Source organism: Apodemus sylvaticus, chromosome 6 (assembly GCF_947179515.1).
Source record: "Apodemus sylvaticus chromosome 6, mApoSyl1.1, whole genome shotgun sequence".
Taxonomy (NCBI): Eukaryota; Metazoa; Chordata; class Mammalia; order Rodentia; family Muridae; genus Apodemus; species Apodemus sylvaticus.
Window position 1 is genome coordinate 51165768 of NC_067477.1, and position 16056 is coordinate 51181823.

Here is a 16056-nt window from a genome sequence, read left to right on the forward strand (position 1 = left end):
AGCCTGGTCTACAGACTGAGTTCCTGGACAGCCAGGGCTATACAGGGAAACCCTGTCTCGAAAAAACCAAATTCCCCCCCCCCCAAAAAAACCCTGTTATATGCAACATACATACACAAATGTGTAATTTCATGAAAGTGAAGTTTCCAGCTTCATGGCCTGCTTGAGTTCCAGTCCTGACTTCCTGTAGGGATGAACAGCAGTGTGGAAATGTAAGCTGAATAAACCCTTTCCTCCCCAACTTGCTTCTTGGTCATGATGTTTGTGCAGGAATAGAAACCCTGACTAAGACACATTGGTTAGAAAAGCCAAGAGTTTGCCCCTCAAATCACAAGCAAAAGGCAGAGGGAGAGTAAACTGGGAATGGTGCAGGGACTTTGAAACCTCAAAGTCAGTGACATCAACTAGGGATGAAGCATCCAAGTGTCTGAGACTGTCTAATGGCACCAGGGCATTAGAGAGACGTGGGACATGTGTCATAGAAAATGAAAGATGCACATGATAAGATAAAACATGAAGCTGGAAACTTCATTTTCATGAGAAGGGGCCAACTGCACATAGACAATTTGCATATGTACGTTGTATGTCACAGTTTTTATGGAGACATACATCCCCCAAGTGTAGGACTGAGTAAGAATTGAAGAAGTTTATTCTTGTTATTATTTATGTATTATTTGGCTAGTTCTATTTTTACAATGAGCACAACCTTTAAACGTAAGGAAATAGTCTAAAGAACCCTTGTTTGTAACAATAGCAGGTGGCCTGATAGCCTCTCTGGCCTCTGAGGCACCAGGCATGCAGAGTGCATAGACACACATGCAGGCAAAACATTCAAACATATACATTTAAAAACCAACAAACCAATTAAAGGTTATCATGTAGAAACTCACAGGCCCATTGTGATGTTCAACGAGAGAGGTGTAAGGAAAGCTCTTAGAATATCCGTGAAGGGGTTAGAAGAAACAATTTTAGAAAACCAGTTTCATTTTTTAACAAGGCAGTAACTCAGGCAAGGATCTGCAAGGAACACTAAAGCTCCAATGTAGAATTTGAAGGACATAAGGAATCTCCCATCAATGCTAGTCATGTGTGACACAAGCATACTTTGATAACAGAAACATCAGTGTGCACCAACTCTGTTCAGTAACAAAGGTGTGAGCTGATGTCTCTTGATGTGAACTGATTCAAGCACACAACACCCCTGGTGAAATCTTGCAAAGAATACTTAAACAGGATTGTTGGTTTGTTTATGGGAAGCACAGGGTTTAGATTCTACACTACAACAGAAGAAAACACCAAATCTAGGCTCCTTCTTTAAGACAACAATGCCAACCTTTAAAAGGCTAAGGCCATTTTAAAAAAATATGGATGTATTATTCTAAATTAAGATGACCAGAAACCTATACAGCCTATAACCAATTGTAACGTGCAACATCAGTTGACTCCTGGTTGCAATGGAAAAGGGTACAAGTCTGCTATTTAAAAGTTCTTGAGACAGTCTAAGTGTTGTGGTGCACATGTGTCACCCCAGAAGAGATAGGACAGAGGCAGAATTGAGTTAAAAGCCAATCTGGGTTGTACTGTTTGAAGCCAGCTCAGGGACTATTACATCTTCTCTCAAAATGGCAAAAAAAAAAAAAAAAAAAAAGATGATGAGTTCCTGTTGATTCAAAGTATGATCATTGTATCATTATGCCAGAAAATCTTCTTGCTCTTAGGAAATGCATCCTTGAGTTTTTAAGAGATAAAAAGACCATTCCTAAAATACTTTAAAATAATATAGCAGGCTGGGCATGGTGGCACACACCTTTGATACCAAAGCTCTGGGGGCAATGGCGAGTGGATTTCTGTGAGTTAAAAGGCTAGTGTACTCTATACTGGGAGTTTCAGCCAAGCAGAGCTACACACCAAGAGCCTGTCTAATATATAAAGTAGCAGTGTGCTGCTAGGAGATGGCACAGTTGCCATATGGCTTTGGCCTACAACAGCAGCAATCTGGTCTCCTGCACAGAGTTAAAGCCAACAAGGCAAAAAATGCTGTAATTGAAGCTGGGTGCTGACTACACATTTGTTTACTGTATGGTCATTTCAACTTTTCATAGTTTAAAAAAAGCAATAAAAGCTTGGAGTGGTTTCTTCCCAAACAACTTGCCCAAGTCCATCTAAAACGGGGCATAGTGGTGCACGTCTGTTAATTCCAGCACTCACCCAAGTGATTAACAAAGCTTGAATGTCAGAATTCAAGGCCAGCCTGGGCTAAATAGTGAATTTCAAGCCAGCCTGGGCTACGGTTTAGACTCCGTCTCAGAAAACAAATGAAAAAACAAACAAAACAAAGACAGATAACAAGATTTACTTTAACTTTTAAACTTCCTGAACTTTTAACTAAGGGAATGTTTTGCAGGACAGGAGAGATGGCTCACTGCTTGCAAGCACCTGTTGCTCTTGCAAAGGACCTCGGTTCAATTCTCAGTACCCACAGAGTAGTTCACCACCATCAGTACCTCCAGTTAATTGTCTGACCTCCACAGGCACCAGCCATACACAAGGTTCACATCCACAGATGCAGGCAAAACACTCACACGATAAAGAAAACCCAGAAACTAATTTAAAATTATTGAAAAGGTTTCCCCGATTCATTATCTTCTCTGAGCTGGGTAAAACCTATTTAATTATTGCAAATAATAGTCTACTCTAGAACAAGTCTAATATAAATCTCAAAAAATAACATCAACAGCCAGCACAAGATTTATAGGTGTAAACATCTGGTTTTTATAACAAATAACAAAGTTAACAGCAATAAAACAAATCATTTAGTACCGCGTATAATGTGTTATATTAAATTTACACAATGATATATATAAAACACATACTGTTTATATCATACAGTAATTCAACAACAGGAATATCAAAACAGGAATCCAAATAACTACTACTCATGCACAAAACATGCATATTATCAGTATTTTAAAAACTCTAATTTACACAATACTGTTTACCAAAAACTTTTTAAAAAACGTAAAGCCCTTCCAGGTAAGTAAGTTGTCCGGGAGCACCACCTGAGCTACAGTTTAGGCCAGTGCTTAAACGGCACGGTGCTTGGTGAGAGCAGTTCTGGGCTGGGAGTCATGCCCAGTAAGGGTGAATTTCTTTGCACCAAAGGACCAACATTTTATCCCAAAGGCAAGCCTTCTATGGGACAAACATTGTACTGGCTACAAGTTAGGAGCAGAGAGAAAGAAAGGCATCAAAAACTGCTGGATATATGGCCCGAGAAAAGGTTACTGTAACCAAGGCTGAGGCACTACACGTGGCAAAGGTTTTTGTGAATACTTTTAAGGTCCTATCAGTCTCCCTATCCAGTTTATTACCACTTCCAGATTTACAGTCTGGTCTACTAAGTTCTAAATCCAGTAAAAAGTGTACTTCTAAGAAGAAAATAGGATGGAGAGACATCTGAGAAGTGTTGACTATAGTAAAAAATTTACAGAAAGCAATGACCAGGTTGGGTTTTTTTTCTACCTATTCTACACAATTGTATGCAATGCCCTACAACCGGAAAGCCCTTTCAGGGACACAGCCCTACAGAATCAAGGAGCGAGTTCACGGCTTAAAAATTTTATCCACAGACCTTGGAAACAAAAGGTCTCATCGAAATAAAACTTGAATATCACACACCTGTACTGTGCCAGACACTCGGACAAAACATCTGATAATCAAAATGCATTCACTGTCACCACCACTAAGACCTCAATATTCACTTCTAACTAGAGATACATCCTTCACCTTCCATTAAATACACTAGCGTCCATAAATGATAGCGAGACATAATTTATCTTGGGTTTATCCTAGTAAAGGGAAAATATCCCATTTAAGTATGACACAAATATTAAGACACCACCTTTTTCCTTTTTTCCGAGACTTGGGGGAGGAGAACACTGGCTACATCAGCTACTCAAACAGTAGTCATCAGTTTCAAAGAGCCAGACCGGAAGCGGAGGATCTTCCTCTTGAGGTTGTGCGAGGCCTTAATTTTAACAAAGGTTTTGGTAGGACGGGTGTGAAGGTCTGGGGCTGTGACCGTTTGAATCGGGAGGGTCTGGACGAACTGGGACCAGATTAAACCCCCGCTCTCCTCGGAGTCGCTGGTGGTGGTGCTCTCGCCCACGAAGTCGCCCTCGCTCACGCTGGACTCGCTGTCCCCGAAGCAGTTGGTGGTGTAGTTGCTCTGCTCGTCCTCGCTGGTGTCCACCACCGTGGAGTGGAAGAGCGACTCGCACTCGGCTGAGTACTCGGAGTCGCTGGCCACGTAGGCGTAGGGGCTGGCGTACGGCAGGGCCACGGCCACGGGGTAGGCGCCCGCGTGCTCCCTACGAGCCCTCCGTGCCCGCCGCAGGGCTTCTTCGTAGGAGACCTCGGCCGACGACTTCCATCGCCGGTAGTCGGTTCGCTTGTGCTTAGGTTTGGCCACCACCGGCTCCCGTCCGTGCGCGTGCGTCCTGCTGCCCGCCCTATGGCCGCCGGTGCCCAGGGGCCTGCCGGGAAGGCCCGCGTCGGGCAGCCCGCCACTGCGCCGGGCCTTGGAGGAGGCTTTCCTAAGTTTCTTATTTGTATCCGAGTCGTCTGGGAAACGGCACTTCTTGCCGGCCACCCGCGGTTTCTCCCTGACAGTGGGCAGGCCATGCTCTGTGGCTGCCTGGCCTCGGGCCTTCAAGGTGGCGCTCCTTGCGACACCCGGGTTCCTGTGTGCACGGTGAGGCCTGGCGCCCGCCTGCTGCCCTGGGATGAACTGAGCTTTCACCAGAGGCCCTTCCTCGAGGCTTTGAGAAGAGCCCTCGCTTTTGAAGTCCAAGGCCGGCCTGTCCACCGCAGGCAAAGCCTGTAGGCTGTTCTTCTGTGGCATCTTTTTCTGGAGCTGCAGGGCTTTGGTCTCTGCGGGGGCGACATGGCCTCTGCCGGGACTTGTTTTAGGGGAAACAGCCGAGACCTGATTGCTTTCCTTCATGGATTCCCCCAGCCCGGCCTGACACCTTGAGAGCTCTTGAGAGGCTGCCTTGGTGGTTTTGGGCAGATGCTTGCTTTGGGGGTCCATGGCAGTGCCTGGCGAACAGCCCTCTGGCAGAGCCAACCTCTTGCTTTCTAACTGGTCTGTCTTTGAGTCTTTTGGCCTCTGCTTAGGAGGGGAGAATGGCCCATTTTCCAAAGAGGGTATTCCCCCAGAGGGCAAACACAGCTGTTTCGTACTCTTAAGGTTCACACTACTGCCCTGTGGGACTCCACTAGGGCCCCTGACACACACACTTCCATTCCTCAAAAGCCCCTTGGTAGGGTCTGCGTTCACGCTGGTTCTAGGTTTATTGGTCCTTACAGGGTGTGTTTTCTTCTGGACTAGGCTCAGAATGTACCCATCCATTTTCTTACTGGTTGCAGGATGGGACGCAGACCACAGACTGCTTGGAGATGGCAAGGAATTATCTGTTTTGGTGGCATTCAGTTCAGATCCAATGCAAATGTCGCTGGCATGGCTCCCAAGCCCCTCATCTTCCCTCAGAGAGTTGCCGGTCAGACAAAGGAGAAACATTGGGCTCTGCACAGCCACGGCGTGAAGTGGACTGGGGTAGCGATATACGTCATTCCCGTTTTTAGACACAAGGTCACACTGGTATTTAGGATTCACATCTGCAATGACATCAAGGGAATTAAATTGTGGTGTGGAGGGGGAACTGCAAATTGTCCCTGAGGCCTGGTCTTCACAGTGGCCGCCTTTACATTCCAACCATCCTATGAGATCTGAAAAACATGTAAAGATACTCTGAAGAAATGAATTGGTAGAGCCACCTTGACTCTGGCCAGAGTTTACTAAGATAAACTTAGTGGAGAGAGAATAGCAACGATTGAGAACTATTCCACACTAGCTCCTAACGATTGAGAACTATTCCACACTAGCTCCTCTACTCGCTTATTTGAAGTTCATGGATGACTGAATGAAGGCAAACAATATTCAAGAATTTTGACAAAGTACAATGTATCATGTCTTTAACAACAACAACAAAACTAGCCATTCATAATGCTCTGAGACTACTGAATAAGGAAACTTCATGAAGCGTGGTGAAAATTATGATATAAATCAGTATACAATTTAGAGATACCTATGCAAACAAACTCTGAAGTGAGGAACATCAAAATCCTAACAGTACCGTCCAGTGTGACAAGTGAAAAGCACTGTTTACTTTCTGGTTCCAAAACCTTAAAACTTTTTATTTTCTTTTTCTGGTCTGCTCTCCCTTCTCTGGTTTCTCTTTAAATATTTAATACACTTGTGGCCATTTTTGTATTTTTTTAAAAAATGTGTTCCTTAGTGGAATCTATTTAAACATAACTATCCTTTGGAAAAAAAATTAACAAAACAGATCAAAACTTTTTTTAAAGGAATATTCTTATTTATAATTTTGTTTCTATGTCAGTACATGTGAGTGCAGGTGCCCACAGAGGTAGGAAGAGGACCAGATCCTCAGGAGCTGGAATTACAAGCAATTGTGAGCCACCTCAAGTGGATGTTCTTTCTACAAGAGCAGTATGTGCACTGAACTACCATGCCTTCTCTCCAGCCCCCAGACCTTATTACAATAACAACTAATAAAATTTAACAGTCACAGTATGTCTTTAATAGTGACAGTAAAAACAGTATTTAATAGGGTAAGGAATTTTGATAAGATTTTTAAAGACTGAGCAATTCTGAAGGATAAATGGGGGGGGGGGGGGGCTAGAGAAAAGGCTCAGCAGTTAAGAGCATGCACTACTCTCAGGAAGGACCTGGATTCAGTTCTCAGCACCACATGGCTATGAGCAGTCCTCTGACAGCTCTGGAGAATCTGACGCCCCCTTCTGGTCTGTGGACACTGTGCACATGTGGGGAATTTACTTAACATGCATGTAGGAACATTCATACACATAAAATTCTATTTTAAAAGAAGCTTCTTACATTTCAAAAATGTCCATGTCAAAATACAATGAAACAAGCTCTTAGTTAAATGTTGGTTTCTACCTTGGAAAATAAATTATTTTTATAGCCTTCAGTTGAGGAAATTCAAAGTTTCCCTCTATTATATCTATCCACTTGAATATTGGGAACCTACAATGTATTAAATTCTGTGTTAACTGTTAAGGGGAAAGCTTTCTGACCTTCAATAATTAGCAGTCTTGAGAGAAAGAAACAATAATCTAGACTCCAGGATATCATTTCTAAAGAGTTTGGGGTTTTTGTTTGTTTGTTTTTAATGAAGATGTCATGTCTGTACCTACTCAGCCCCTAATAAAGAGCTTGATAAGGGTAGAAAATCCCGGCACGGGTGGTGAACGCCTATAATCCCAGCAGGAGGATGGGACAGTGCAGGGGTGGAGTTGCAGATAGAAGGAGGAAGAAGGAAGAGAGGGAAGAAGGGAGGGAGGGAGGAAGGGAAGGAAGGAGGGAGGGAGGGAAAGAAGGAGGGAGGGAGGGAGGGAGGAAGATAATGAGACCTCTCTAGCTAACACCATTCCCCACCATCCTCCCCCAATACCTTAAAACCCCTCTTTTTTGCCTTAAAGTCACATTTGCCTATGAGTTGTCATTTATCTCCTTTCTCTACTTAGAACAGACAAAACAGTCTCCCAAGTCCTAGCCCAACTGTCTCAATTATATAAGGATGTAGCATTTGGAGGCACTAGGGGTCTGTCTGCTAGGAAAACCTGTCCAAAGTGCCTTTTAATGGGTTTATAAAGTTTCCCTCTGAAACCTTATCTACAGAGTGATGGGGAACAGCTAACAATAAACTCGAGGCCCAGATACTAGACAGATACTAGACAACAGGGTTCTCTGCGCTCTCCCAAGTGCTCGACTGCTGCTGACAACACACACTGTACAAATAAAGGCTTGACCAGTTAGCAAGCTCGGCTGCTCAGGGCGATGTTTGCTCTGTTGAACTCACTCAGCCTTGTGCTCAGAACCATGAGCGCTGTGGCCCATCCCTGCCTCCCAGCAGCTCCAATCCTCTTGCTTTCTCTGCTGTACTATGTTACCAAAGTACAACAGGAATAAGGGGGAGTTCAGGGGCAATTCTCATTTAGCAAGTGGAAGTTTCTCACAATACCTGTGGCAACAGGCCATGTTTTTTTTTTTGTTTGTTTGTTTGTTTTTTTAAATCAGATGAGATGGATGAACATAACTATTTCTGAATTCCCTTGGAGTGGTAGAAGAACATAAGTTAGACCTGAGTTTGAATCCTGCTATGGCCCAGCTATGTAACCTTAAATCATTTAAATAACCTCACTAGGCCTCATTTTTTCCGTATTTAATTTTATGTATAAGTGCCTGAGGGTGCGTGTATATATACCACATTGTGTGCAGGAGCCTGCAAAGGTCAGAGCACTTGGAACAAGAGTTACAGATGGTCATGCTGGGACCTGAGCCCAGGTTCTCTATGCAAGAGCAGTAAGTGCTTTTAACTGCTGAGCCATCTCTCCAGCCCCTCATTTTCTTTTCTTAACTGTACCCCAAATGTTAACAATTGCAGCCTGAAAACCTGCTGGGAGAATTCAAAGAAGATAAACATACACAGATCATCTTAAGTTCTTCCATCACTAGCAAGAAGCCTGGAGTGGAGAATTATGATATACAGATTATGGGCAGTTTGATTATGTGGAGTATTTTGAGAAACGTGGAAGGGCCACTGCTCCCCAAGTGTTAGCAGTCCTTGGCTAGACTGATAGACATATATAACTTACTATGCACTTTAAAGAATAAAAGAATTCCAGGATAGTTTTCAAAAGAAAAGAAAGAGATAGAGATATAGCCAAGGGGTACCCCGGAAACATAAAGAAGGTGAAAATGGGTCTGTAGATATAGTATGTGTTTAGTGCAAAACCTGGATTCAGACACCAACATCAGAAAGGGGTGAGAGAAGGAGGGAGGGAGGGAGGGAGGGAGGGAGGGAGGGAGGGAGGGAGGGAGGGAGGGAGGCAGAGAGAGGAAAGGTAGATGTTAAATGGCAAAGAGCCAGAGAGCTGTATCTAATACAGGGACAATTCCTGCAAGAGTAAGGCACCTTCTAATGCCATAATATAAAGCCAGATGGCACCAAAGAGCTGGTTAGTCTAGATGTTCACCTAGATCAGAGTGTAGGCTCTGGGTAACTGTGGCACTGAATACATGCAGCACAATGCCCAAATTACTTCCTATCAAAAGATAGCTGAAGCCACATAACCTTAAAGACCCCTGACCTCTTCCAGTTAAAACTTCTGTCCATGCAAAGAATCCTTACCTGCAGATTTGGGGCAAGCATCTGAGATGGTCAAGGCTGCCTCCAAGGGGCTGCAGAAACAGGTGCTGGAATGGCAACTGGACAAACACTCACTGAACACGGAGTTAGAGGAGTTAGAAAGGGATCCAGAAGCTCCGTCACTCAGCTCATAAAACCCTACAAGGAAAAGGACGGTTGGAATTAGGATCCTATCAAGCGATAAGACACAGTCATGTTAAAAAAACAAGAGGTGGAGCAATGGAGCAATGGCTCAGTGGTTAAGAGCACTGACTGCTCTTCCAGAGGTCCTGAGTTCAATTCCTAGCAACCACATGGTGGCTCACAACCATCTGTAATGGGGTCTGATGCCCTCTTCTGTTGTGTTTGAGGACATCTACAGTGTACTCACAAACATAAAATAAATAAAAATATCTTTAAAAAAAAAAGTCAACAGACTGACACAGAGAAAAGAAAAGCTCATTTTTGTTTCAGGGTCTTTGTGTATGGGGGGATGCATCACACAAATGGTGGGTTTTTAAACAAAATTAAATATATGGTTTTATTTCAAATATTCCTTAGAGAAGGCAAAAATCACATAACTCTAGGGGCAGTTCAAAGTTCCTTTAATTCTCCTTTCTGCCCCATCTTTAAAGGTGTGAAAAAGGAGCCCACATCTGCCAGACTCTCAACTTTTTCAAGAATGTTTCAGAAGGAATAATTAATTTCTCTTGGTATGGCTGGGTATGGTGGTTCACGCCTATAATCCCAGCACCCAGAGGGCTGAAGCTGGAGGACAGGAGTGGATTTAAGGCCAACCTGGGCTACAAAAACAAACCACTGAAGTAAATAGTAAATATAAGAAAAAAGAAACTTAAGGAGCCAAATGGCTTAAAAGAAGGGGAAACTGCAGCCACCTCAGGAGACTGAAGTGTGACTAATTTTCTAGCCCAGATCTGATTTCTCGGGTTTCAAAGGAGGTCTGTTTGCTCTTCCAGAAATCTGAATAGAAGTTTGTAGTTTTTAAACTCAAGGATCACTGGGCAGCTCAACCCTATTATTGAAATTTTTATATAGACTGAATTTACTTCCCCCTCAAGCAAATGAATGAATGTAGGGCTACTTTTCCGTTGTTTTCACACTGGGAACAAACGCTGGATCCACTCGCTCACCTGAGCTAGGCCGGCTGTCTGTCTCCAGGTGCTCTTCAGATGTCTTTTCCACATCCAGTCTCAGATCACTTATCTGCTTGTCAAGTTCTTGCAACTGATTCAACAAACCGGCATCTCTTCTCCTCAAACAATTCTGATTAGGGAGAAGCAGGGAAAGAAAAAAAAATGGGCACAGAGTGACAAAACCTGAAAGCAAACCACTCGTCCAATTGTCACCAAGCCCTTTTTGATCAAAATGCTACCGCATAAACAGAATGCAAGGCACGCCCTCTATCTTCAGATCTTTCTCAATTTTTTTTGGTGATGCAAAGTTTTTTTCATTAAATATAATAATAGGGCTATAGCCTGGCTCAGTGGGCAGAAACGCTTGCTGCCCAAGCCTGATCATCTGAATTCAGTCCCCTGAACCCACACTGGAGAGGACCAACTCCTGAATTTTGTCCTCAAACCTCCAAGGAGTGACGTGCCACACTGCCGCACTCATTTGCATACACCAAACACACAGTAATATATTTTAAATGTATTTGCGCCTGAGTTGTAGCTCCTTGGTCAGTGTGGCCATGTTCAGTGCCTGGTACTGTAAGAATGGAAAAGATTTGTTTGTAGCTTTTAGTAATCTATACAAACTGTGACTTTTTCTAGGTAAGGGCAAGGAATTTGTATAGACTTGGAATCATCTGGTGTGCACCCAGTTTAAAGAAAATCCTTCACAGTAGGCTCTTGAAGTCAAAGTAACAGATTTTCTACATTACACTCTAATCTTTCTTAGGTGAGGTTTTCCTGGCCAAATGTCATGGCCTACAGAATTTTGTTTTCTATTAGCTGCTTAGGGGGGGGGTTAATCAGTCTTAAGGCCTTTGAAAGCAAGAAATTAATACTAATAGCCAGCGCCAAGTATAATGTGAGCTGGCAGAATCCAAAACCCTCCAGGGAAAGCCCATCAAGATTTGAACTCAGCTTGGGTTTCCCGAGGTGACAGACTGGTTGTGCTAACTCACACTGCCATCTAGTGCTCCCTATTGCTGTAAATGCAGAAGAACGCAAAAGGCATCTGGTTTAAATCAAGAATGCCAAGTCTACAAATGAAAATAGCACCATCAACATCGACTGGAGTGGAATTCTCCTGACACACTGCCTGGCTCCCCAGAAGCAGACAACAGGAATGAGCCGCTCACAATCTTGAGATTCGGGAAGACAAAAAAAGGTGCTATTGTACAAGACAATACTGAAATGTAAACGACCAGTCACAGCCAGAAAGAACTGGCTCAAATTCACGTACATACACTTCTGTGCTATTACCAAAGAAACAGTGAAAACGCCAAAACAGAACTATTGCACAAACCACAGGACACATCCTTACAAAATAGATACACGGGAATGTCTAGTCCTTGCTCGTGACCTATGACTTGTAAAAGCTTGGAGATGTAAGTCATACGCTTGTGTGCTAAAAAATGGATTTCATCAGAAAAAAAATGAATTAAGTAAAAGCATTTTGATGCTCAACAACAATCTAGAAAACAGTAATACAAGAAAACACGTGACAACCCACAACATCACTTTCGGAGGGCCATTATCTAGCTTAAGTAGTCTAATACAACACGCTGGGATAAGAATCGTTTTGCTCTTTCCAAAACTACATTTTGAGGTCAACTGAAACAAAGCTGCCGCCATTATTTTGAGGCAGCATCAAAAGCTGCTCTCAACACATGAAGGTCCAAAGTTCTTTTTCTTCCTTGCTAATGAAGACTGCACAGAACGACTGAGACAGTGACAGAAATCCAATAAGATAAATACTCCCAGCGTGCAGGTTCTCTCTTCTCCCACCTCCACCGCAAGCACAGCTGGCGGACCGGATAAAAAGAGGAGGGGGCAGGTTCTCTGGCCAAATTGCCAGTATTTGCATCTAGTTTTAGCTGCCTTATACAAAGGACTTCTATTTAAAAGTGAGCACCAGCCCGGGCAAAAGAGACTTTCAGGAGAGAGAGCACCGGGTAGGGCACGGCTCCCAGCAGGAGCTTCGCCGTAAAACTCACTGTTGGATAGTTAGGCAAGCAACAAGCCTCTTCCTCGCTTTTGTGCGCCACCCCCAGGGGGGATAACTAGGGAGACAACAAGGTGAAATGGGATTTTAAGTGGGGATTGCAAACCTCTGAGGGAGGGGGCATGAGGTAGCCTAACTTTCAGGCTGGAACCAAGGGACTCTAAGAATTCCAAAAGCAAGATGAGCAGCCACCCCTCCCCGCAATCCCCCAGCTCCTCAGGTGACACAAAGCAGGCATCAGCCAGCAAGGCGTGGAAGTCACGCGCGGTGGGCATCCGCGACACCGGCGGGGGGGGGGGGCGGTCAGGGAAAATCGAGGTGGTGGTCACGTCGCGGCCAGGGATCCCACGGCCAGAGGCCACCAGCCCACCCTCCAGCTAGGCCACCGGCCACCACCTACCAACTGCCTTCGCAGCAGCAAGATGTTCTCTTCCAGGAACTTCTCCTCCAGGCGGCTGCGCTGCGCCGCGTCCCCCCGCAGTTCCCCGGCGCGCGGAGCGACGGTCCCCACGGCCCCGGAGCAGCGCAGCGCACCGCGCACCAGCAGCTCCTGGCGTTGTCGCAGGTACCCCAGCTCCGCCAGCCCCGCCAGCGTGGCCTCCTGGCGCTCGCGGGTGCGCTGCCGCTCCGTGTCCGCCTCGCCCCTCTCGCGCCAGCGCCCCTCGGCCTCCGCGCCCCGACCGGGGCTCAGCGGCTCCGGCTCGCGCGCTGTGTCGGGCTTCATGACCTTCCGAGGCCCGGCCAGCCCGGGAGCAGCAGCACGCGCTAGGGCCCCGGCCGCGAGCTCATGCCGCCCGCACTCGCATCCCGCGCCGCTCCAGTCTGCGGCCCCGCAGCTGATAACGCCCCGGCCACGCTATGTCACTCCCGGCCCCGCCACCCACCACCCCGCCTGCTCGCCGCTCGCCCGCCCGCCGCCTCCGCCTCCGCCGGCTCGGGGCGATCAGCTCCTGTCAGGCGCCGGGGCCGCCTGCGCCCCGCCCCGGCCCCGCCCCGGCTCCGCGCCCCCTTTTTCGGTCCGACGGCGCGGCGGTCCCCTCGGCGCGGATTGGCTCGGCTCCATCCCTGGAGGCCGTGGCGGGCGCGGGCCCAGCATCTTGTTACAGCCACCCCGAGGGCCGGTCCGCGGACGCCGTGGCTTTGGGCTCCCGGGACAACTTTCTGAAACTTAACCCCTTCCTCACGTGTCCACGCTCCGAGTCCACTCGGTACTCAGAACACCGTTTCTGTGGATTTGGGTTTGGAGGTCGCCTTTGTTTTAAACTCTATTTTGTAACTGGAAGAAGAAAGGAAAAAAAAAAAAAAAACAAACAAGCAAGGACATTGTTCTAAAACTCTGTTTGTTTTAGCTTTTCAACGGAAGCTTTGCTGTAGGAGGCATTTCAAGTCTTACAGAAGGATGCTGTTGTGAGGCCAGCATCAATTCCTATAAAAGCGCAGACTTTATGAGCGGTGGCGTGTGAGCACCTAGGGTTTGGGTTTTTATTGTTCCTTAGCTTCTGTTCACTAGAGCCCTGACTCCGAATCCAGACTGTCTGAATCTGATTCCTGTTTCATCCACGAATAGCAAATTAAGTGCCCTCTTTGGGCCTCCGTTTACCCAATAGTAAAATGGAGCTAACAGACCGGCCTGTTCTAAGAATTACAGTGGCAAATGGCATGTAGTACATATGTGGTGGTCCAGCACAAAAGTCTTAAATAGTTGTCGCTCTCCATGAGGCAGGAGTGATGCATGCTTTTAGTCCCAGAACTTGGTAAGCAGAGGCAGGTGGGTCTCAGGTCCAGGACAGAGAGAAAGAACTTTATTGTGCTCTTGGGTTTCCACCCCCTAGGAGAACTTTTTTTTAAAAAAATTCCCCTAAAGTACCATTCGAGATTTGACTTTGTGTCCTCGGGATGCCACTCAGTGGGTATTTCAGTGGCACAGATCTGGGTATGCTACTAGCTGACCTCATGACTCTTAAAAAGCATTGTATCCAAGCACCTCAGAAATTGCATTCAGCGAGTCACAATTTGAGATAATTAAGACAAAGTATTAGATGAAAGAACACATTTCAGGTCATTATTTCAGAATTTTACAACTTCGTCCAGCTGCTCACTCCAGCCGGGAATTCTCCTTTTGCCCTCTATGTGGTCTAGCCTTCCAAGATCAATTCGGTTCATGCCTCATACCCGCCCCCCTCAACCGGTTAACAGCATGAGTGCCTGGTCACACACTATTGTCTGGTGCTCTTTCTGGGCACACACAATCTGTGTACTTAGGTGTTCCTTGTGTATCTTCTCCCCAGCTACGTCATAAAAGCTCCCTGAAGGCAGGAACTGCTTTAATACCCTCTGAGTACCCATGCTCTCAACAAGCACAAGGCCTAGCCTAGCCACATGCGCATGCCACTGGTAATTACAAGAGGATGCGGGTTAGTTAGAAATTGTTCTTCTATTAGCATACTTTCAAACTCAATAGCTCCCACTTAATCTTTACAACAAACAGAATTAAGTTGACCTTTACCAAGAAGACACAAACAAAAGCAAGCGCTTCCTTGCCTCTCACTCACACCCGTTATCTCCCCCTCCCCCTACCTCCCACAGACATAAAAGGGAAGCCAGCTTTGGTTCCTAATTAGCATGATATAAAAATGGAACCATATTCAGGCGGTCCCACATATACAAAGTTTACAGGACACGCGTTCTTTACGCTTACTGTATGCCAAACACTACATGGTAATACAAGAACTCATTTTGCTTCCTAGCTTCAGGAAGACAAATTTAGAATAATGTCTTGCCTTGCATGACACAGACCACTCTCCCAAGTCCTCTGCCATTGTTTCTTTCTACCCATTTCTAAACAGACCTCTTGCTTTTCTAGTCCTGCATTAGGTTCCTTCTGGCTGGGCGGACCCTGATATTGTGGCCTGTGCTATGTCACACACTGACAACCATATTTATATAGTTGAAGGGGGTAGGGGGAGCTGAAACGTGTTTTTACACTCTGCTAATAAATCTTGTTACAGCTGACAGACAAGTCGCTGTGTCTCCAAACTTCTCCACCCTCCCACCTCCCCCCACCCCACACACACACCCTGCTCCCCGCACCAAATGCCCCTTGTGGCTGGCCTGTTCGTCCAAAGCAAACCATTTGTCATAGCAGCTTGTTCATCTCCGTGAAAAAGCGTTCCCAACAAGTTTAAATAGTAAAACTAATGTATGCAAAGGGTTCCACCAATAAAATGGTCACAAGGGGGCGGGGGGGGGTAGTATGCTTTCCGAAGTATCCATTACACATTAATAAGCAATGCCGTTCATTCAGATGCCAATTAAAACAAACTTCGGCTGTCAAATGAAGTTCGAAGCAAGGAGCTCAATGCTGTAATTGTTTTTCCAGGAAAATTCCCAATGTCATCAGATTAAGTGTGACTGGCCTGGTTGCCCCTGTTCTCTGCTAAACCCAACAGCCAAACCCAACAGCCAAATATTCTCCTCTCTAGTTTAGTTTGCTGGGTTTTCTTGATTCTTGAAGTCTGTGTTTCGTTTGTAGGTAACAAGGAGGCTGTTGCCAGTAATCACCCACGGT

General features: G+C 45.7%; 1 protein-coding gene across 2 annotated transcripts; it reads right to left on the reverse strand.

The window, feature by feature from the left end:
- Nucleotides 1-2787: 2787 nt before the first annotated feature.
- Dact1 (dishevelled binding antagonist of beta catenin 1) lies at nucleotides 2788-13349 on the reverse strand. Of its 2 annotated transcripts, none has more exons than XM_052185694.1 (4): nucleotides 12889-13349; nucleotides 10448-10580; nucleotides 9300-9455; nucleotides 2788-5679 (listed from the first exon to the last, which is right to left on the reverse strand). In XM_052185694.1, the coding sequence occupies exons 1-4, from the start codon at nucleotides 13210-13212 to the stop codon at nucleotides 3956-3958; spliced, it is 2337 nt and encodes a 778-aa protein (XP_052041654.1). In that variant the 5' UTR covers nucleotides 13213-13349; the 3' UTR covers nucleotides 2788-3955. The 2 variants fall into 2 exon arrangements, with proteins under 2 accessions (XP_052041654.1, XP_052041653.1); XM_052185693.1 differs by having other exon boundaries at nucleotides 2788-5790.
- Between the last annotated feature and the right edge of the window lie 2707 nt (nucleotides 13350-16056).